At 47.6% G+C, this 23,850-nt stretch overlaps 1 protein-coding gene and 1 pseudogene across 1 annotated transcript; one reads left to right on the top strand and one right to left on the bottom strand.

The window, feature by feature from the left end:
• The first annotated feature begins 4,524 nt into the window (after positions 1-4,524).
• Pdx1 (pancreatic and duodenal homeobox 1) lies at positions 4,525-10,124 on the top strand. The gene is made up of 2 exons (XM_052167830.1): positions 4,525-4,967; positions 8,679-10,124. The coding sequence occupies exons 1-2, from the start codon at positions 4,562-4,564 to the stop codon at positions 9,131-9,133; spliced, it is 861 nt and encodes a 286-aa protein (XP_052023790.1). The 5' UTR covers positions 4,525-4,561; the 3' UTR covers positions 9,134-10,124.
• A 12,091-nt stretch (positions 10,125-22,215) lies between these two features.
• LOC127672591 (dynein light chain Tctex-type protein 2B-like) lies at positions 22,216-22,615 on the bottom strand (annotated as a pseudogene).
• Between the last annotated feature and the right edge of the window lie 1,235 nt (positions 22,616-23,850).

Genomic DNA, 23,850 nt, shown 5'->3' with positions numbered 1-23,850 from the left:
CATTTGGAAGATTTATTTTTAATCACATGTATGTATGCATGCATGTATGTATCACTGAATGGGTGTGTGCATGTGAATGCAGATGCTTGTATAGTCCAGAAGGTATGTGTTGCTGAAGCAGGAGTTAAAGCCAGTTGTAAGCTACCTTTAGGGAGGTGGGAACCAAACTTAGGGCCTTTGCAAAAGCACCAATCACTCTTAAGTGCTAAGCTGTCTCTTCAGCCCTCAAATACCTCTGCACCACTGAGTTTGAATCCCTCCAAACAAGCACACAGTAGGTGGTCTATAGGCATTTAATCAATAAATAACATTGAAGCCAATAAGCTATTCAAAATATAGGAATTTGAAAGAGACAGCAGGAAGGACCTGTTAGTGTAGAACACAGCAGAAACTTGGGGGGGGGGAAGAGGAGTCCCCCAAAATGGGACATAGTCAGGGACATGGGGAGGGAGACAGAGGGGAAATGTTACTAGAAGCTTGCTATAGACGACTTAGAACAGATGTGTGGGGGCGTGGCAGGGACGATTGGACACTGCACATCTAGGCTGAAAAAGAAACAGAGCTTGGGTGGAATTAGGCTAGAGGGGTAGGTGTGCAACTGCTAGGAGAAGCCACAGAGTCTGGGGGTGGGGGCACAGCAGGTGACCTTGAAGCAAATTGAAGGGTACAGAAGAATGAAACCTAAACTGAGCCACCACTGGCTGGCCTCTGAGGAGGAAGCTTGTAGCCAGCCCAGGGCCCCCTGCCCTTGCTGTCGCATCTACTGTCACTCTCAAGCAAATAGGATACAGTGTAAGAGTATTGTGAGACAGTCCTCCATTTTTAAGTTGTATTTATGTGCTGGCTACTTTGTGTCAAGGAGACACAAGCTGGACTCATTTGGGAGGAGGGAATTGCAATGAGTAAATCCCCCCCACACACACCAGATAGGTCTCGGACAAGCCTGGGGTGTGCTTTCTTGATTGGCAGTTGTTGTGGGCAATGCCACTTCTGGGCTGGTGGCCCTGGGTGCTATGAGAAAGCAGGTCGAGCAGAGCAAGCCGTGAGGAGCAAACCAGTAAGCAGTGTTACAGTGTTACTCTGTGAGCTGTGGCCTGAGAGGAGTACGCTGGAATAAACCCCTTTCCTTCCCAAGTAGTCACTTTTGGTCATGGTGTTTATCAAAGTAATAGAAATCCTAATAAAACTAAAACAATTTGGTTGTAGAGTGGCTGGCGTTTGGGTGCCAAATTATCTGGAATGTCACATCAACATTCTGCTTTTGACATTAGAATTCTTTTGCCCTAGAAAGCGACTGAACACACACCACTCTAACTTCCAGGTTCCTCCTCCCTGCTATGATTCAAATTCTGAATCTGAGCAAAATCTTCTAGGTATGTTTCCATGGCCACTAACATTCAGTCAAGAACATAGTACTCTCATTAAATATGCATTGTTTGCATTTCCTGGGTTTTCTCAATTCAGAGCATAATTTTGTTTAATTTTTAATAGCAAAATAATTTTGAAATGAATATGGTCTTAAAAAATTGAAGTTCATGTAAACCTATCTTTGCCTGCAAGTGAGAATACACACACACACACACACACACACACACACACACACACACACTGGAATATGATGATCTAGCCCAAACCAGCCTTTGGTGTGCCTGCAAAACCACCAAGAAGGAAGGCCAGGACTGGAACACAGTCTCAGCAAAAGTGGAAGGAAGGAAGAGAGGAGGCAGGTACCTCCAGTATCAGGGAGGACTATCAGGACGTCCTGCTAATAAAAGACTTTTTCACTGTCCACAGTATAATTGGTTTACAGCCTTTTTTGTTTATTTATCCATAAGAGCTGCTGTTAAATGGCTCGGGAAGGCTCTTGCCTAATGGCTGGGTATCTCCAAGGCCTGCTGGAGGCAGAGGAGCGAACAGGCAACCTGGATTTAGAGCGGAAATTCGTATCACCTATAATGGATTTGGCCACCTGATGGTACGGGGAGGCAGAGAGGCAGAGAAAGACTTACAGGGTTGTGCTGTATGTAACCATTAGCCAAAGCAAAGCCTGTGTGCTAAAAGGATACGAAATAGCTGTTAGATCTTGGTTTCCTAAATCCCTTTTAAAAGAAGGAGAAGGCAGAAAACATTAATTCTAAAATCAAAGAACGTGCCTCTGTGTAGACACACACTCATACATACACAGTCACACACACACACACACACAGTGGGAAATCGGTCCCTCGAGGTTTTTTTTTTTTTTTTTGCTCAGCCTGGGAGAATTTACTTATTTGTTTCCTGTGAAACGCAGTGAGCGAGTTTGTTTTTCTGCTGAGAAACACTTTCCTTTTTGCAAAGCCCAGCAAAAATATTAAATGGGAATAAATGAAGCATCGAGATGGAAGCCAATTTACCGAAATGCACGCAATTAGACCAGAAGTGCAGAGCAAACACCCTGAGGTGTGGGTTAGGCAGATTGCATGGGGTGGGATGCGAGGGGGGGGTACAGAAGGGAAGGAGGTGTCTATTCCTAAGGGGGTGACCCGGTGAGGGAGGGAGGGAAGGAACGGTGAAGGAAGGTGCCTATCTTTGTCCCACGCTCGAAGCCCGCTCATAACCGCGTCACCAAGTCAACCCGTGGCCACTAGGCAGATTATCTGCGAGGGTCAACACCCTGCAGCCCGCGCCACCCCCCCTGGGCCCAGTCCTTCCGATCGATGTGGCCACTCGCGGCCGAGGAGATAGCATCGAGTCCCTGGCGGCCACCCTGAACAATGGACTCATTGAGGCGGGCCTGTAGAGATTAGGTGCGCGGAGCACCCCGGCCTTTCACTCCCAGGCCCCTTGACAGCCACAGGTGGCCCTTTTCCCTGAAGAAATCAGAGACACTCTCCCCTCTGCCCTGAGTTTCCTCGGTGATCCTAGGAGGAAAAGAATTTTCAGAGTACAAAATTCTTTTTTTTGTGTGTGTGTGTCTAATGATTGATGTTCAGAATAGCTTACCCCAACTGAATGCATTTAAAACACGTTTTCCACTAGGAAAAAAAATTATTAAAGCTTTGCAGAGGTTTAGATCTGAGTGTATAGTTTGGTTGAGCAGGAGTCAGTCTATACTGATTTATTTTCTCTTGGTTGCCCTCCCGCCTGCATTTACAGGCATTTGCATTTGCAAAGGTGCAAAGAGGTCCAAATTCTCCAAAAATCTTCCAGTGTCTTTGGAGGGCCAGGTCAGAGGCAGACCAGGCAACCAGTGAGTCAACAGCCGGGGTAATATCAACTCCAGACAATAAACACCGTGACAGTTGGGAGTTAGTTCATCCTTGCCAACAGTTCGCACACCCAAATTAAAGTAACCGTCTTAAAGGCAGCGCCCCTCACCTCCGGTAGCCAGAGTATCTGACAAATGGAAGCCAGGCACAGACATATGCGATGTTTTCAGCGCCCCACTCCTCTCCTTGCCCAGCCGCCTGCCTCCTTTCAACAACGTGCAAAATGGGTTTTCTCTGCGGATAGATTCCACTAGCGACTCCAGGACAGTCTTCAGAGATCTGAAAAGCCTGTGCCAATCCCTTGCCTGACTTCTCAACCACAAAGACAACACTTTCCTGTGCCTTCGGCACATTTGGGAGTGTGTTCTGACTTAATCAAATAGGTTCCATGCCCTAAAACTAGATTTAACAATAGCCTTCAACTTAAAAAGAAATTAAGCCATTTTGATTTTTTTTTCCAGAGCTAACAGTCGGAATGCTAGAAGTATAGGGAACTATACTTTTATACAGTTTTATAGATAAAAATAAAACGAAATAAGAGGATAGTTTGAGCAATAAAACAAAAGCGACAGCTTCGGGCTTGCAGCGCTGGGTTCTGCAAGCATTTCTCAAAAACTGTATTCTTCAACAGTTGCACCCTTAACGTTTTGCAAATCATATTATTGAGATGATATTTACATACATTATAAAAATACAAGAAAATTAAAAGTTCTGTAACTCCAGAACTCGGGAGGAAAAGGACGAAGGCTTGCGCAGGAGTTTGAAGCCCCTCTGGACTATCTTGAGTTACAAGCCAGTCAGGGCTACAAAATTAGACCCCTACGCACCCCACACCACACACACACACGTCTTTAAAACAAACAAACAAAAAACACAGGGTGGGTGGAGAGAAGATGTAAACTTTTTTTAAAAGTTCGTTGGGAGCGGTTTTGTAAGAGGGAAGATTCTGATATTTTTGTGCGCCCCGTTTTGGAGAGTTCCGCTGCAGCAGGCAGACAGGGATCAGGGGACTGAGAGAGAAAATTGAAACAAGGGCAGGCGTTCACGGGCACCTGAGCCTCTTTCTTAAGGCAGTCTGCCAGACCAATGATGGCTCCAGGCTGAACCACGTGGGGTGCCCCAGAGCCTATGACACAGCTGCCGGCTTGCCCCCCACCCCCACCCCCCGCCAACCCCTGGTTCCCCCGGAGAGCAGGGGAGAACTGTCAAAGCGATCTGGGGTGGCGCAGTGAGTCCGCGAGCCGCCCAGCGCAGAAAGCCTGGCTTGGGGCTCCCTACCCGGGGCTGCTGGCCCCCAAGTGCCGGCTGCCACCATGAACAGTGAGGAGCAGTACTATGCGGCCACACAGCTCTACAAGGACCCGTGCGCATTCCAGAGGGGCCCGGTGCCAGAGTTCAGCGCTAATCCCCCTGCGTGCCTGTACATGGGCCGCCAGCCCCCACCTCCGCCGCCACCCCAGTTTGCAGGCTCGCTGGGAACACTGGAGCAAGGAAGTCCCCCGGACATCTCCCCATACGAAGTGCCCCCGCTCGCCGACGACCCGGCTGGCGCGCACCTCCACCGCCACCTCCCTGCTCAGCTCGGGCTCGCCCATACGCCTCCCGGATCTTTCCCGAATGGAGCCGAGCCTGTGGGCCTGGAAGAGCCCAGCCGCGTTCAGCTCCCTTTCCCGTGGATGAAATCCACCAAAGCTCACGCGTGGAAAGGCCAGTGGGCAGGTAAGCCTGGCTCTTTCTCCCGTTCTCTTCCCCTAGTCTGGACTCCGCTGCCATTATTTCCAAGCCTTTTCTCCCAAGTTTCCCCCCTTTTATCCTGCGTTATCCTGCAACCAGCAGGATAACGCAGGCTTAGAATAAACTCTAAGGAAGCCACGAAGTGCACTCATCTTGGAAGCCTCTTCTCCACTCGGCATTCCTCCCTCCTTACGCATGTCCTGAAGCCTTTTTTTTCCCCCTTACCCTGGGAGCCGGCTCCCACGCTGGAGAAAGAAGAGACCTAGCCACGCTCAGAACTCCCGAACTCTCTGGATCTTTCTGTAGCGAGGAACCTGGCCCAAGCAAGTTAAGCAAGACGTCTCTGACCTAGGCTGGTGTCCCTTGGGAACCCTAGGCCCCTCCACTTCCCCGCCCTGTCCTAGTGGCCTTATTAAAGAAACGGGGGCCTCCTAGGGGCACCGAGTAGGAGAAAAGCCGGAAGGGAAAGGATAATTGCGTCCATCCAGGCTTGCGAAGGGTTGGGTGCCGAGGCCCCGCTGTAGGATAAGGGGTGGGCGGTGAACAGGGAGAGGCTGTACCGACTTGAGGTGCTCACCGGAAGGCTGAAAGGCAAGTGGTTCTCTTTCTCCGAGTCTGGCAGCTGGCAGAGGCCTCTGGGGTGCCAATTCGTTTTGGACCAACCAGAAGTGTTTGACGAAGGGTCCTCTCCATCTGTGTCCCAGGAAGTAAATATGCAGAAGGGACCTCCTTCCTCCTGTCCGGCTCAAAGAAGCAAGACCCCCCCCCCCTTAGTTTCCTTAGCCCTAGCTGCCTGCTTTGTGATAAGTCCTTCCTTCCAGCCGAGGAGAAGCAGAGCAAGCCCCAAGTCCCTTCCCCACCGGATGCTGGCAGCCAATTCTGTGCGGGGCCTGTGGCCGTCACTGTATAATGTTATCTCTTCCGGTCTGCAGCCACTTCGGGTCACACCTGGACTGCAAATAGCCGCTTTCTTTTTGCCTTCCGACTGACTGTCGGGGACCCAAGCATTATGAAGTTGGACTTGCCATCCCTTGAGAATTCTCAACGTCGTCCTCGGGTCCTAAGGCGCTCGGGTCGGACACTACCCCAAGAGCAGTCAAGCAAAGATCCGGAGCAAAGAGGGGATGGGGGGGGGGCGGTAACCAGGTTCACCAAGGACCCAGGGGGAGGGAGAAAGGGGGGCTCCTCTAGCTAATTCATTTTCTCACAGAGGCAAAAGTCCTGAGTTAGACCGGTCCAAACTCTCTCCTGCTGGGGAGAACTCCCACCTCTGACCAATTCCAAGCAGATGGAACAGGTAGGCCGCTGCAGAGGCTTCTCAAGGCCAAGGCCAAGTGGCGTGCCGAGACCCGAGACGGGGCTATTGGGCTGCCTGAAGACAGACCCTCCACCTAAAGGGGCTCTTGGCCTGTCGTTTCTTACCAAGGATTTCGGTGGAGCAGAGCCCTGGAGAATCTTACCGGGCTATCCGCTCCTGCTCTGGGCTAGGTCGGAAAGCAGGCAGCGGGTAAAATCCCAGGAGAAGCAAGCAAAAAGCTTTTCCCTGTGTCTGGGGTACAACTTCCGACTGCGAGATGATCCGGGCAGGCGTCAGAAGCCTTTGCGGGTCCTTTCTGACCCACTGCGGCAGCTGCACACTACCCCTCTCTTCTCCCGATAGAAGCCTACAAGGAGCTCCAGCCGCCTCCACTTCAGAACTGTGAGGTTTAGTGAACCCACCTGCGTGCCCTTAATGGGTTCACAACCCCTGGAAAGTGTTTAATCACCAAAGGGCTTATAGTAGGACTACAAATGCCAATGACGATAAAATGACGATTTAAAAGCTTTTAAATAATTGGACTTAAAAGAAACTTCATAATTCCTCCTGGTGAGTTCTACTGGGTCCCAGAAAAGGGTCAGAAAGGGGGAACTCTGAGCTTCACATCAGCAGATTCCAACTTTAACTTCCACCCCTGGCTTCCTCTAGCTGAGTACAGGTTCCAATAGTCTTTTCCTAGGACTTGGCAAAGTAGGCAGCTGAGGGCAGGAGTCGGTTCTGCCAGTTACATCGTTGGCATTTTAAAATGTTTCTTTAAGGTTAGGTGTCTTTCCTTTCCTATGCCAGGAAAGGCCTGTGTGGTTTGGGATACAGGTTTGTATTTCTGGGGACAAAAACTGCTTTCCAAAGAGTGGGGGTGTGGGGGGGGAGTGGTGTCTCAATTCAGTTTCTGGCGTCTCTCCCCACCGGGCGAGAAGCCCCTCCCAAGCAGATTCCATCCCTGAAATTATTCCCTTGCCCTTAACACACTCAATCACCTCTCAGCTCTTTGAAAAGTTTGTCTCACCTCTGTCCTGAATCAAACCGGCTTCAACTTCTTCCATTGAGCTCTGTTGGAGAGAGAGAGAGCCCTCACTCCAGCATGCACAGTCCTATGTAGCAGTTGCTCTGCAGAGACAGGAAAACCCAGAATGGGAAACACTGATTTCCTGGTGACTTGGGACTCTTGCTTGCTTCAGGTGCGGGTTTGGAGGAGGCACAGACAAGCCCTTTGGTGACCCATCTCTTCTCAAGAGGAGCTCTTGGTCCAGGTTGGACCTGGCCTCAGCAACATTTGTGGCCTTCTCCTGCTAAGAATGACCTTTCCAAAAAAAAAAAATTTTTTTTTCTTCTCCTCAGAGGCAGAGGGCTAACTGAAATGACACTAACAATTAACACTCAGTTGTGGCTAATTATAACTATATTAAAAATAATATACAGGCCCAGCGAGATGAACGTTTGAAACAAATGAAACAAAACAAAACCAAAACATTTCCTTGCAAGCCTTCGGACCTTAATTCAATCCTCGGATTGGAACCTAAGATAAAAGGAGAGAACCAAAACCCTAAAGTTGTTCACATGCTACCTCGCTCTTATATGCATATTCTACACACAATAATAACAAATATGTAAAGCAATAAAAATGATATGTTAAAAGATATAACAAAATATGACCATAACTTAATGACCACCATAATCTTTCAAACTGTAGTCTGCATCTATTAGTGGAGGTATTAAATTCATTTAAAATTATTTTTGCTACTCATGATGTTGCTGTTGCTGGCCTGGGACTAGCTAGTAGACCAAGCTCACCTCCGGCTGCCTCCCCGTGCCTCCCCCTGCCTCTGCCTACTGAGTACCAGAATTAAAGACTTCGCCAGGAGTAAACTAAATTGAGTTTAGCATTGTTTTAATGAAACAGTGAATAAAGAGGAAAATTAGCATTATATGTGGTAAAAGTTTAGTCTAGAAATGTTTCTTGGTTTTATAAATGTAATATATATATTCATCCCTATGAGGATTAGATAGTAATCAGACTGAACTAGGTCAACATCAGAATGTTTGTTTAAAATCTTGCGTTTAAGGCATATGTTCAGTAGAATGGAGTCAGTTTTTCTCTGATGCGCATTTTAGCCGTTTTAATATCAACTAAATTAACTAATTTTTAAACCACGGGTTGCCAGATCCAAGCGTGATATCCTTGATATAACTCGCATGGCTATGACCTGAGAGAAAGGACTCCGTTGCCTAGGGAAGTCTCTGGTGGAACCCTAGTGGGTCTTTGGAGCAATGGGATTAAACAGCTGCGATTAGTAGAAGGGCTGTTCTTGGCCTGGGAATAAAATATTTGAGCTTCATGGGACCCAGGGGACCTCGCTGACCAACTGTGTCGCCCACAGGGGGTGCATACGCAGGGGAACCCGAGGAGAACAAGAGGACCCGTACTGCCTACACGCGGGCGCAGCTCCTGGAGCTGGAGAAGGAATTCTTATTTAACAAATACATCTCCCGGCCTCGCCGGGTAGAGCTGGCAGTGATGTTGAACTTGACTGAGAGACACATCAAGATCTGGTTCCAAAATCGTCGCATGAAGTGGAAGAAAGAGGAAGATAAGAAACGTAGTAGTATCGGGACCCCGAGCGGGGGCGGTGGGGGTGAAGAGCCCGAGCAGGATTGTGCGGTGACCTCGGGTGAGGAGTTGCTGGCAGTGCCACCGCCGCCGCCACCTCCCGGAGGTGCGGTGCCCCCAGGCATCCCCGCTGCGGCTGCTGGGGAGGGCCGTCTGCCTTCTGGCCTTAGCAGGTCCCCACAGCCCTCCAGCATCGCGCCACTGCGACCGCAGGAACTTCGGTGAGGACAGCAGGCTGAGGGTGAGCGGGTCGGGGACCCGGAGTGTGGACGTGGGCGCGCGGGCAGCCGGATAAGGAAGGGGATCATGAGGCTTAACCTAGACGCCACACAAGGAGAACATTCTTGAGGGTACAACAGCCAGTTGGCTATAGCCGGAAAGATGCTGGCAGACCTCTGGAAAAACAGACCTGAGCTTCTGAAAACTTTGAGGCTGCTTCTGGTGCCATGTGAACGGCCAGGTCTGCCTCTAGGACTCTTTTCCTGGGACCAATTTAGAGAACCTGGGCTCCAAACTGAGAACAATAAAAAGGGTACAAACTCGAGCGAGCGTTCCCATAATGTCAGACAGGTGAGCTAGACTGGGTACCTTTGTCTGCCCAGAAACAGAACGGCCGAGCAATCTAAGGTTAAGAATAATGAAAGGGAGTTATTTGAGGTTTCAAAGCGAATGCGTCCCTCCCTCCTCTTTTCCCTCCCTCACCCCCTTTTCCTTACTCTCCTTTCCTAGATTCCTTCCCCCTCTTTAGCCAAATATTTCATTAATGTCCATCCTTCAGCCTATACCGTTTCCTTCGAAAGTCAGAAATTCTTCACACCTGGACTTCCCTGCGCCCCTAATGGGACCTCCAAGGTCCTGGGGGACAAAGGTGCGAAAGGACATTTGAAGTTTCTGTTTAGAGTACGAAATCTTTCCTGAAGCAAGCCAGGGGCCCTGGTACACATTGGGAAACTATTCACAAAGCCCGGATGTGATTTCCATGTTGTGATTAGAAGATGGGAGGGAGGGGTGGAAGGAAGAAACTGGTTGTTTTCATTTAAAGCGGTAAACTAACCATTGTTTACTAACAAGTCTGCTATTTCAAAGTCATTCAGTCGCTCCTTTTAAGGTTTGAGCCTTATCTTTAGGCTGTTTGTGGAAAATGCTTAATAAATACAAATAGCAAGAGAGGGATTGAGGGCAACCCGGTTTTATTTCAAACCTTCCTAGAGGGCAAGTTTCCATTTCATTTTCAAATCTTAACTAGTGGTTTTTCCATTAAAATCTCCTGCTTCTTCTTCAATGGCTGTGTGGTGCACTTCTTTAGTCCCAGCACTTGAGAGGCAGAGGCAGGCAGATCTCTAGGTTTGAGAACAGCCTGGTATACAGAGTGAGTTCTAGGACAGCCAGGGCTATGCAGAGAAACACAGTCTTGAAAACCCCACAGCTTTTCTAAAAAAAAAAAAAAAAAAAAAAAAAGGGAGGGTTTTGGTTAGAGTGAAAACTCTAGCGCCAGCAGGGTCACCAGAGTCCTTGTGCTAACAACAAGGCTGGGTTGATTTAGATGGCTTCAGACTCTTTTCCGACACCTCTATTCTGAAGGCCTCTCTTAAATAGTCAACTTTAGCCCCATCTAAGCCTGAGATTCAGGAGGGGGGGGGGAAGAAAGAGACAGACAGAGACAGAGAGAGACACAGAGAGAGAAAGAGACAGAGAGAGGGGGGACTAGGCAGTTTGATTACTTAGTTTAATAATTTGTTGTTTCTAGTCACAGCCCAGTAGAAAGAAACTCTTGATCATAAAGGTGATTTTCCCTCCTCTTCAGTATAAATGTGTCCTTTCGGGATGCTACTTATAGCTTGGGCTCTGGGATGAGGCAAATCTACATTAGAGATGTCAAAAAAAAAAATCAAGGTCTTCTTCCAGTTTAATATAGTAACAAAATTTATGCTACCTTCTAGGGTTGCTGTTTTAATATCTAGAAAAGACTCGTCTGTCCATATTATTAGCGAACTGTTCACTTTCCAAGAGGCTGGCCACTAACTTCTTCCAGTCTCCACAGGTCCCTGAAGGGTCTCTCCTTTAGCAAGCCCCTGAACAGTTGGAGTGATTTTCATGTACCCACTGGTCTTAGCTAAGCAACTCCTAGTTTTACCAAACTCCCTTGTTGCCCACAGCAACCTCCGAAGCTGAGTGTGAAGAAGCTGAGAGCGAGAGGGCCCTTTTGCCAGCTAATGCTTGGGTTCCAGACTAAACCAGCCAGTTCTGGACTCTGGAATCTCAATCTTACTCCCATTGGCAGGGCTTCCTGGGAAGTGCCCAGAAAGAAAGGCAGGGAGGGGCTAACAGGAGCTGGGAATTTGGGGGCCGATAGCTGACAATGCTGGAGGTTGAGCTCTTCGGATCAGCTAGAGAGATCGGCACGCCTTTCCGCCTGCGCAGGAGGCGGTATGAGGGAACTGGGGTTTGAATTTTGCTCAGAATATGTCTCTAAAAGTTATCTGTTTACCCCATCCTTGTATATCCCATCTCCTTTCCTACACATGGCTTTGACCCCCCCATGTATTTGGGGCTCAAAATGAGATTGGAAGGAGATGGTGCCTTCCAAGGGCTTTGAAGGCGCTCCAAGACGGGCGGGTGTTGTCCGGAAGTTTCCAGTAGAAACCTCTCTTGCTGACAAGAGACAGACGGTCCTCAAGAAAGTAAGAGACAACTACACTGGGCTTACCTGTGGGCTGCAGCCGGCATGGGGGGGGGGGGCTTCATTGGGATGCCTTGGGTAGCCGGAGAAGATTCAAACGCAGAGAAGTGAGAACATAGCCTACAGCTCCAATACTGGGCTCGACCAGTGTAACCAGGAACTAGGGAGCAGGTCCAGAGCTGACTAGCCTGGGGGGGGGGGCACACATTGAGGCCCCTGGGAGGGATGGAGGTGGGCTAGAGGGGCCGGGAGATCTAAGTTCAAGTCCGGTTTAAAAAGCCTAGGTTTCTAAGCGCTGAGGCCTTAAGAATAAGGGTGGAGCATACTGTGTTCCACCATTTCGAGCGGTTCTTCACGTAAGGAGCAGCCGCCACTGCAATGACATGGGAAGTGCTAGTGGGGAGGGGGGGGATGTGTGAGCGCTGAGTGTGCCTGCTAGCATCCTCAGTCCCCCCCCCCCACTTCGTTTGTGGGGGTGTGGGGCAGAAACCACAAGCTCCACAATTCCTCTTGAATTCATCACGTGAGAGGCGTCCCTGGATACAGATCATCCCTGAACTAGCTGTGGTTAAAAAGTGGAGACCTGGAGAACACACCGCACCACACACCCTCACCTGGAAGCCTCTGGAAATGACAATCCTACCACCACCGCCCCCACCCCGCTCCCGCCCCGCCAGGTAAGGGGCTCCTGCGGGATTTCCCAAGTCCTGGGGATTCGCAGTCTAGAATGAGGTGGCATAGAGATTAAAAATACAACGCATAAAAAACAAAGCCTTTGCTTTTCTTTGGATACACCTCTTTTCCGTGGCATTGTTCCCGACTGCTCAGATAGCTCCTCCGTCTCCAGTAGATCCACGGGGGGTTCTATACAGCAACGGGGGTTCAGTTGGGTGGTGCTTGTAACCCATAGTCTGTAAAGCAGAAACCACCACCAGAAAAAAAGTATCCAGCTCTTTTCAAAAGCTAGAACCTAGCCGGGGCGGTGGTGGTGCACGCCTGTAACCCCAGTACTCTGGGAGGCAGAGGTAGGCGGATTTCTGAGTTCGAGGCCAGCCTGGTCTACAGAGTGAGTTCCATGACAGCCTGGGCTATACAGAGAAACCCTGTCTCAAAAAACAAACAAACAAACAAACAAACAAAAACTAGAACCCCCAACGGTGGTAGCCCCAGGGAGGCATTTAAAACCCACTAGTTCTTAACACTGAATAAACCCTGGAGGCTCAGGATTATCAGTGAATTTACCAGAGTGAATGGGAGTTAACCAGGCTCCCCCAGTGCCTCTTTTGGGAGAATGGGGCAGCTTCAACTTCCCCAGTTATCTTTAGGTTCCTGACCAGGTAAGGCCATCTCTCCACATCTTCAATTAACCACAGTTCAGGCATCGAAGTCCGAATGAAATGTAAGCATTGCTCACTCAAGTCAGTGAAACCTCCTTAATGCATCCCCTTAACGACATTAATATTATTTTATTTATTTCATTGTATGAGTGCTTTGCTCGCTCACGTGTATGCATGTACCGCGCGCGCGCGCGCGCGCGTGTGTGTGTGTGTGTGTGTGTGTGTGTGTGTGTGTGTGTGTTGCCTCTGGAAGCAGAAGAGGGTGTTGTTGGCCACTGTGTGAGTGCTGAAAATAAAAGCCAGGTCCTCTGGAGAACAGCCCGTGTCCTGTCCTTAAGCACCCAGTCCTCCTTCCAGCCCCTGCCTATTACAGCTCTCCCGTACACACCCTCCCCAATCTCTCCGAGTTTGTGTCTTTCTGTGTATTGTTGTGTGTTGATGTCTAAGGATGAGTGCAGCTTTGTGTGTCTGGATGGCCAGCATGGCCTCTAGGATGCCTTTGGGTCCATCTGTTTACTATGTTGCAGGGAGGTTGCCATGGTGACAGTGGTCAGGTAGCACTAAACACCATTCCTCTTCCTTCCTTCCTTCCTTCCTTCCTTCCTTCCTTCCTTCCTTATTTTGGTGGAAGGGGGTTCAAGACAGGGTTTCTCTGTGTAGCCCTGGCTGTCCTGGAACTTACTCTGTAGACCAGGCTGGCTCCAAACTCAGAAATCCAACTGTCTCTGCCTCCCAGAGTGCTGGGATTAAAGGTGTGCACCACCACTGCCAGGCCCTTCTTTCTTTCCTTATGCATGTATTTATACACGGGGTCTTACTATGTGACCTAGCTGGACTAGAATTCCATATGTAGACCAGGCTGGCCCTGAACTAACGGATCTGCTTTCCTTTGCTTCCCAAGTAGTGGAATTGAAGGTGTGTATCACCATGTTTTAACTTCCTTCCTTCCTTTCTTCCTTCCTTCCTTCCTCCCTCCCTCCCTCCCTTTTTGTTCTTTCTCTGTGTTCTAGAGATGTAACAAAGAGCTACATTCACACTGGGCAAAACTGAACACTGAACTCAGCCCCAGTCCACTCAACACTTCTTTACACATGGTGTCTTGCTCTGATGAAAACTGTCTCACTTCTTCATATCCCGAACCAAACTGAAGGCAGGAAAACTTTTTGTCAGTGTCATCTATCCTCCCCCACCCCCTTCTAGCAAAGTTTCAGCCGTCTGTCACCGGGAGAATTTTTAAATATTTTCAAGAAAAGCTGAGTTTACAGCAGAGACCATTCATGACTTGAACTTCACATACATGCACTCTTAAAGATTAGATGGCCCAGGGGGGTTGGAGGTCAGAGGACAGCAGAGTTCTCTGCTGAGATGGAATCAAACTCTGCTTGAGCCCACCTGAGGCAAGCTAACAGGAAACTGAGGTAGAGCACAGGAAGCAGAGTGTCTCTGTAAGAACTGGCAGTGGCTGGAACCTTCTGGAAAGGTGTCTCTGTGGATAGATTGGAAAGCAGAGAAAAGCAGCCAGACACAGTGGGAAAGGACGGTTATGGTCTTCAAAGAGTGGCTTCAGATAACTGTTTTCAGGGTAAAAGAGACTGGCTGGCCCACATTTGGTCTTTCGGGCTTCCATGGGATAGCAGACATTAACACCATTTCAAAACTGTATTTGCTTATGAGTAAGGTGGGAAGAGCATGAGAAAACCTTATTCTTTTCTCACTTAAATTATTCTTTTTTAATTTACTTATTCATTTTACATCCTGATTGCAGCCCCCTCCTCCTCTCCTCCCAGTCCCACCTACCCCTCCCCTTCCTCCCAGAGAAGCAGACCCATCCCCCTACCCCTACCCCACCCCTACTTCCCTACCCCCAACCCCCACCAAGTACCAACCTACCCTGGCACAGTAAATAGTATCAGGTCCAAGAGCATCCTCTTCCACTGAGGCCAGACAAGGCAGCCCAGCTAAGGGAAGGGGATCCAAAGGCAGGCAGCAGAGACTGAGTCAGAGACAGCCCCCTCCAATTGTTGGAGGACCCACATGAAGACCAAGCTGTGTAGCTGCTACATATGTATAGGGGGCCTAGGTGTGGCCCATGCATGCTCTTTGGTTGTTGGTTCAGGGCCCACAGGCCCAGGTTAGTTAGCTCTGTAGTGTCTTGTGGTGTCCTTGACCCTTCAATCCTTTCCCTGACAATACTACTTGAGTCCAGCCTAGTGTTTGTCTGTGGGTGTCAGCATCTGTTTCAGCCAGCTGCTGGGTGGAGCTTCTCAGAGGACAGTTATGCTTGGCTCCTGTCTGCAGGCATAGCAGAGTTTCATTAAGAGTGTCATGGGTTGGTTTTCTCCCATGGTGTGGGTGTCAAGTTGTGCTAGGCATTGGTTGGCCATTCCCTCAATCTCTGCTCCTTCTTTATCCCTGCACATCTTGTAGGCAGGACAAATTTTGGGTTGAAGAGTTTGTAGGTGGATTGATGTTCCCCTTCCTTCACTAGAAGCCCTGCCTGGCTACAGGAGAGTGGCCACCAAATATTTTCTCTGATGGGTGTGTGTAGCTCAGTACTAGAGCTCTTGCCTAGCATGCACAATGCCCTGGGTTCAATTTGCAAAGCTACAGTCATGTTTTGGTCTATAAATGAGATGTCACAACTTCTGAAAACACAGATGACTCCAACTTTAAGCTATATTCTACAAACCAACTTCAAAGAATTGGATTGCCTAGAGTCTTGTCCTAAACACGGAAGAAGTAAAAATATAGACTTTGGGGGACTGGGGCTTCAGTATTTGCCTAGCTAATATCAGACCCTGGGTTCGGTGCCCAGGATTGCAGTAAAGTCTGTTTCATAGCATGCTTCTAAGGCTCATGTCTGCATTCATGGCACACTAAATTCTTCAAATGTATGGTTATATATAGCCGCATATATGTTTTGCTATATCCTATGAATGAACTTTGGTTTTTTTTTTTCTGAGTAAATATTTTTCTTTTTCCTTTTTGAATTCTCTACCAGCCCTGATTTGCAGGGCTATGTACATGGTTTGAAGGCATTATATCTCCTACCTACCTGTGCTCCAAATCACTCACAAGGGTCCCACAGCTAAATAAGTGTGGGAATGCTTTATATATTACATGGAACCATTTCTATTTCAGAAAAAAAAATACACAAAATGTATCACCAAAAATCTTAAATGTGAAGATCCTGTATTTATTGGGTTCATTATAATAAATGTACGCGTAGTGTACATTATTTGGACATAACATTCAAAGAGAAAGTTTTTAAAAGGGAAATGCAACAAATGTTGATGTCCCCACCCCCAACCAGTGATCCCCTATCCCTAACCCCATCAGTGAGACCTCCCCCATCCCCCATCAGTGAGCCCCTCCCCCATTCCCCATTAGTGAGCCCCTCCCCCATCCCCCATCAGTGAGCCCCTCCCCCATTCCCCATTAAGTGAGCCCATCCCCCATCCCCCCCTGTCAGTGAGCCAACCCCCATCAGTGAGCCCCTCCCCCATTCACCATTAGTGAGCCCATCCCCCATCCCCCATCAGTGAGCCAACCCCCATCAGTGAGCCCCACCCCCTATCAGTGAGCCCCTCCCCCATCAGTGAGCCCCTCCCCCATCCCCATCAGTGAGCCCCTCCCCCATCCCCCATCAGTGAGCCCCTTCCCCATCCATCAGTGAGCCCCTCCCCCATCCCCCATCAGTGAGCCCCTCCCCCACCCCCCACCAGTGAGCCCCTCCCCCGTCCCCCATCAGTGAGCCCCTCCATAGGGACAGAGAGTAAAGATGAGGCACAGCCATCTTTCAAGCAACCCTTTGCCCTCAGAATCAGTAGAAGAGAAAGGGAAAGATCCTTCACCAAAAGCAAAAAATGAAAAGGTTTTCCTCAGAACCCTGGACAGGGGCTGGCTTCCTGTGCTGTGTCCAGTATTTATGGCCCTTCTGAAGTAGGGTAAATAACTTAATCCTTTTGACCCTGTCTGTGACCCCTGGAATTAGGCCTCTTTCTCATCTTCTGAGATTGCTGTGAAATAGCTTACGCGACAAGCGCATTTGATGGGGAGGAAGGCTTTTCGTTTGCATGAGGTCCCCCAAATTCTGGGCTTCCACCTCTCCTACTAGACAGGTGGCAGAGTTTCGTCCAGAGACTCCCGGGAGAGGCAACATTAGCAATGAAACGCATGTATCCCTTCCCGGATGGACACAGCTGAGTCTTGTCCAGGGTCTCCTCGGCAGAAGTGTGTGCATCATAAAGTGACAATTGTCCGGGCCAGACACAAGCAAGGGAATAGCTACAAACTACAGAGCACTGCCACATCCCATGGCGCTGGTACTCATCAGTGCCCGTCTTCACCGCACAGGACGTGCATGCATTATCCAATTAAATGCATTTCGATGAAGTGGGTGGAGTTTGCATAGGAATTGTTAGCACCCCCAAGCCTAAGAGATTCTCCCTAGGCCTCACTGATAAGTCATTTCCTTGGCTGTTACTATATCCATCAGCGTTAGGCGTGATGTCGCAAGGGCTGCCTCGACTGTCCACCCTACCAGCCCTGTGTTGTCTGTCTAGTCCCGAGGTGTACTCCAACCACCATACCTACTTTGTAAGCAGCGAGAGGTAATGAACACGAAGGAGGGGGACAGAATTGCAGTCCCTAAAAGATTGAAAGATGATGAAAAACAAAAACAAAACTCTAATCTGGGAATGTGGGCTCTTACAGAGCAAAGGGGGGTTTAGGTTTAGCAGTATGATTAGGTTAGGGACCTTAAAGGGACGGTCAGCCAGGATCATGGGGCAGCAGTTCTTCCATTACAGACTGAGAGTCTGCTAACGTCTGAGCAAACTAGAAGGAAATATCTGGAAAGAGCTCTCTGGAAAGACACCCTCATCTTGGCTTAAGCCTTGGGGGAGGGTGGGCAGAGTTGTTGGTGTGTGTGTGTGTGTGTGTGTGTGTGTGTGTGTTATGGGATAAAGGCTTTTTGTGTAATATAGGTTAATGGTGAGCTTGCATGCATCCTCCTGCCTCAGGCTAGGGTGAGGGCTGTGGATATGACACAGCAGTAGAGTGCCTGCCTAGCATACCTGAGACTCCAGGTTCAGCCTCAAGAACCATTCAAAAGAAGAGAGGAATTGAAAACAGAATATTGGGGCTGGAGAGATGGCTCAGTGGTTAAGAGCACCGACTGCTCTTCCAGAGGACTTGAATTCAATTCCCAGCAACCACATGGTGGCTCGCAACCATCTGTAATGGGATCTGATGCCCTCTTCGGGCGGATCTGAAGACAGTGACAGTGTACTCACATACATGAAGTAAATAGATCTTTTTAAAACAAAACAAAACAGAATATTGGTGGTAAGGGGTTACAAATAGTGATTGTGGGCCAGCTAAATGGCACAGCAGACAAAGGCCCTTGCCAACTGCAGCATATGCACACACATGAATAAATGAACAAATACATACATACATACATACATGCATACATACATGTAATATAAAAAAATTTTTAAAGAAGTGTGATGTGGCCCCTGGGGACAACAGCAGTCTCCAAGGCTAGGACCTAAGGTCTTTATTAAAAATTTGTCCTGACAGCTCACAACCGTTTGTAACTTTAGTTGTAGAGGATCCAGCATCCTCGTCCAGACATACCTCCTGCAGCCAAACAGCAACACACATAAAATAAATGAATAAATGAAAAAAGAAATCACCCAACCACCCAACCAACCAAACGAAATCAAACCAACAAACAAAAATTGTCCTGAAGGGCTGGAGAGGTGGCTCGGTGGTTAGGAACATGTACCACTCCTCTAGAGGACATGAGTTCTGTTCCCAGCACCCACACTGAGTGATCTCTATAACTCTATATAAATAGAACTCTAGTTCCAGGGAATCTGATGCCCTCTTCTGGCCTCCCCAGAGACATGTATTCTAATGTGTACACACACACACACACACACACACGCAAACTGTTAAAAAATGAAACTTGTTCTGACAATTTGTTGCTTAATGAAAGGGCCACTGGTGGAAACAATATTCATTATTGTCCAATATCCCGTGTATAGAGAGCCAATGTCCTGGAATTTAATGCCAGAAGGAAGTTTATTCAAACACATATGCTTGCTTTCATCAAACAGTGAGACACTGCAGACCACTATTTGCCTTAGTTATCAGAGAGCACAGAACTTAAGTTAATGTTCATGCAGAACTCAACTCTGCATCCTTTCTAACACAGGACATGGAGGAAGGCTGAGGTTTTTCAATCAGAAAAAATCTACTGAGTCTGTGTTTAACACCCACCTTTTCTGAACCCCCAAAAGTCTTTGAGTCATATTAGTCAGTTGAGGGAGAATACTCCACAGGACCTCCGTGAGTGTTAAATGAAATTGTTATGTGAGGGCTGAAGAGATGGTTCAGCAGTTAAGAGCAATGACTACTCTTGTAAGACCAGAGTTTGATTCCCAGCAGCCACTGGTGGCTGACAACCATCTGCAACTCCAGTCTCATAGGATCCACCGCCCCCTCTGGCCTCCCCAGGCACTGCATGCATGGTGCCTAGGGATGCACGACACTAAACACCTATACACATAAATATCTCTTTAAAAAAAAACTTTAAAAATACATAATGCATTTGAAAAGTGCTTTGTAAGATGATAAATGTTACCTATAGTCGCATAACCACACTCCCTGTCTCTTCTGACTTGGTATTTTTCAAACAATGACTTGCAACTAATTAGCAGCTGGTGAAGCCAGTTTGGTAGTTTGTTAATAGATATTCTTACTTAAATGAAATAGGAGCCCCAGAAGTAGCTCATTGGGTGGTACAGGTCTCACCTAGAAGTCCAAGGCTGTGAATCCCATCTCTAGCACCACACACACACAGACACCACATATACACACACCATACACACACCACATAAACATACACAGACACCACATACACACACAGACACACACAGAGATACCACATACACATACAAACACACACACACAGATATACACAGAGATACCACATACACATACAAACACACACACACAGACACCACAAACACACACACACAGATATACACAGAGATACCACATACACATACAAACACACACACACAGACACCACACACACACACCACACCACACACAGAGACACCACATATATACACACACACACAGAGATACTGCATACACACACAGACACCACATAGACACACATAGACACACACAGAGATACCACATACACACACAAACACACACAGACACCACATACACACACACCATATACATACCACATACATACCACATACACACACACAGATACCACATACACACATACCACACACACAGCACACACAGAAAGAGCACATACACACACAAACACACACACACAGACACCACATACATATACACCATACACACACAGAGATACCACATACACACACAGACACCACATAGACACACATAGACACACACAGAGATACCACATACACACACAAATACACACACAGCATACAGTGCACACACATATATACACAAACACATACCACACACACACACACACAGCACATATACAGTGCACACATACATATATACACAAACACACACCACACATACACACACAGACACCACATACACACATACCACACACAGCACACATACATTGCTATCTTGGATACACATACATATACACATACATATCTTATTGTCTAATAAGACAGAATGAGAAGTATCCGTCCATTACATACCTTGAGTCACTGGGACTGTCCTGCCTGTGTCTCAGAGCCCCTTTTGTGTCCCTTAGAACTCATAGAAATGCACCTGCCTCTGCCACTGAAATACTAGGATTCCAGGCATGCACCACCATGCCCGGCCAGAGCAGTACTTAAAACTTGTATGGCACTGGGCATGGTGGTGCAGACCTTTATTATTTTTATTATTATTATTATTATTATTATTATTATTATATGTAAGTACACTGTAGCTGTCTTCAGACACACCAGAAGAGGGTGTGAGCCACCATGTGGTTGTTGGGATTTGAACTCAGGACCTTCCTAAGAGCAGTCGGTGCTCTTACCCGCTGAGCCATCTCGCTGAGCCATCTCTCCAGCCCCCTGGTGCAGGCAGACCTTTCGTCTCAATGCTCTAAAGGCAGAAGCGGGAGGGGATGTCTATGAGTTCAAGGCTAGGTTGTTCTACCTAGCACGTCCCAGGCCAGGCTGGAGAGAGAGACCTTTTGTTTGGTTGGTTTGGTTTGGTTTTTAAAAGAAAGAAGCTCTAATGTGTAAGTCTACAGTGTCTGTCTAGAGTCTGTTTATTGTCCGTGTCTAGTTGGCACAGACCTGTCCTGGAGAACAGCTTACATTCTCTTTGGAAACAAAAAGAGTGGGCTGGAGGTAAGAGGTGGAGAAAGAAAAAATGTTTTTCAGGGGCTGGAGAGATGGCTCACATGGCGGCTCACAACCATCTGCAATGCTATCCAATGTCCTCTTCTGGTGTGTCTGAAGACAGCTACAGTGTACTCACATACATAAAATAAATAAACCTGTTTTTAAAAAAAAAAAAAAAAAAGATAGTACAGAGGAACTGAGATCAACAGACTTTGATACGCTGAAAATGTGCAAATACAGTTTTGTTTTGTTTTGTTTTGTTTTTTGGATTTGGTTTTTTTGAGTCAGGGTTTCTCTGTGTAGCCCTGGCTGTCCTGGAACTCACTCTGTAGACCAGGCTAGCCTCGAACTCAGAAATCCACCTGCCTCTGCCTCCCAGAGTGCTGGGATTACAGGCGTGTGCCACCACCGCCCGGCTTCAAATACAGTTTTTTTAAGTTGAGTTGGGGGTGATGATGGTTCAGACATCATCAGGTATTCTCAGGAGGCAGGGCTGAGGATAAATGGTAGTGTGCAGTATATGCTAGAGGATGTCGGAATTAACATCTTTCTCACTATTTCTTTCTCTCTCTTTTTTTTTTGGTAAGGGGTGAAAACACCCCATTTATTTTATAAATGATATCTTTTTTTTTACATTTTATAAGGAACAATGAATAGAAAATACACCCAAGTATCTGAAATTCTAAAATGAATTTCCCCTCCTTTTTCTCTATATTTTCCAAATGTAGAAAGGGCATAGCTAGCATAATAAAACCAAGCCATTTAAACATATACAACTTAACAGATTTTAGGTACCAAAGTGCTAACTTATTTTTATTTGGTCAGGAAATGTAACAATACAAAAAAAGTTAAGGTTTCCCTGAAGTCACAGTCACTTTCCAAAGATTCAATAGTAGAAACAACACAGAATAAAGCTGTCGTTCATGAAAACACGGTGGTGAATGTAGCTGTCCGTGTCTGTGTCCCAGAAAGAGCGAGCAGGCACCACGAATACTCCACGTCACCGCTCTGATCTCCGATCAACACTCGCACCACCATTTTATACCGGTTATATCCCGATTCTTTTAGCTTATCCTTAATCATCTCTGATAGACGTTTTGTGAGTCAAGGCATTTCATCTGGAGAATGTTCAACGCTTGCCAGTTCTTTCTTGAGCACAGCATGGAGGCAGTCTCTAACCACAGACGGTCTAAACCTTTGCTGGAAAATGGGCCCCAGAATATAGGTGTTCTCAGGCTCCCCCGAGTTCTTGTCGACCTCGCACGTGCCCTCGGAGGGGCCGGTCGGTCCTTAGGGACTGGCTGCGGAAGGACACAGCCATATCCCGGAGTCTGGCTCCAGCAGGTCTCTAGGAGGGCCAGCCGGTTGCTGCGGCTGGAGATCCAGGAGCGGTCGCTAGGGTAATGGGTCGCTCACCTGACATGTGGTTCACTATTTCTTTTTTTTTTAAGAAGTATATATTTATTTTATTTATATGAGTACACTGTAGCTGTCTTCAGACACCCCAGAAGAGGGCATCGGATCCCATTACAGATGGTTCTGAGCCACCATATATGTGGTTGCTGGGAATTGAACTCAGGACCTCTGGAAGAACAGTCAGTGAACTTAACCACTGAGCCATCTCTCCAGCCCTGGTTTGGTTTTTTTGGTTTTTTTGTTTGTTTTGTTTTGTTTTTTGTTTTGTTCATGTGTTTGTTTGGTTTGGTTTTGGTTGGGTTTTTGTTTTGTTTTGGTTTGGTTTTTTGTGGATTTGGATTTTTTTGAGACAAGGTTTCTCTGTATAGCCCTGGCTGTCCTGTAACTCACTCTATAGACCAGGCTGGCCTTGAACTCAGAAATCCGCCTACCTCTGCCTCCCAGAGTGCTGGGATTACAGGCGTGCGCCACCACCACCCGGCAGTAGTTTTTTTTTTGTTTTGTTTTGTTTTTTTAACTACATTTCTTTCTTTCTTTCTTTGAGAGAGGCGTGAGTGCCACTAGTGGAATCTGAGGACAACGTGCAGAACTGGTTTTCTCCTTCTCCTAATGTGGGGTCCCAGAGACTGAAACTCTGGATGTCCAGTTTAGATGAAGGCACCTTTACACACTCTACATTTCTCTGCCCCCCCCCAGCCCCACTGTTTCTGTTTGTAATTTGAGGTGCTTAAGAATGGAATGGGGCGCCTCATATGCTAGACTAAGCTGTGCGCCAGCACCTTCCCTGAGTCAGAACAAGAATATTTTAGTAGCAATCCTCTTATAGCCTCCAGTGTTAGGTTCATTGCAGGGAGAAATTAAGGAAAAAAAAAAAGTTTAACTCTTATTTTGATCATTTTGGGGGATTTTTGTTTTTGTTTTTTTGAGACAAGATTTCACCGTGTACCCCTGGCTGTCCTGGAATTCACCCTGTAGGCCAGGCTGACCTTGAGTTCACAGAGATCTGCCTGCCTCTGCCTCCCAAGTGTTGGGATTAAAAAAAAAACATTAAAAACACCACTGCCCAGTTTATTTGACAAATGTTTCGATTGAAAAAAAGGAGAACTAAGTCAAGCTTGGTGGCACACACAGGAAGCTGAG

The sequence above is a fragment of the Apodemus sylvaticus genome, chromosome 22 (assembly GCF_947179515.1).
Source record: "Apodemus sylvaticus chromosome 22, mApoSyl1.1, whole genome shotgun sequence".
NCBI lineage: Eukaryota > Metazoa > Chordata > Mammalia > Rodentia > Muridae > Apodemus > Apodemus sylvaticus.
The sequence above is the reverse complement of the archived record's forward strand: the minus strand, read 5'-3'. Positions and strand labels throughout refer to the sequence as shown.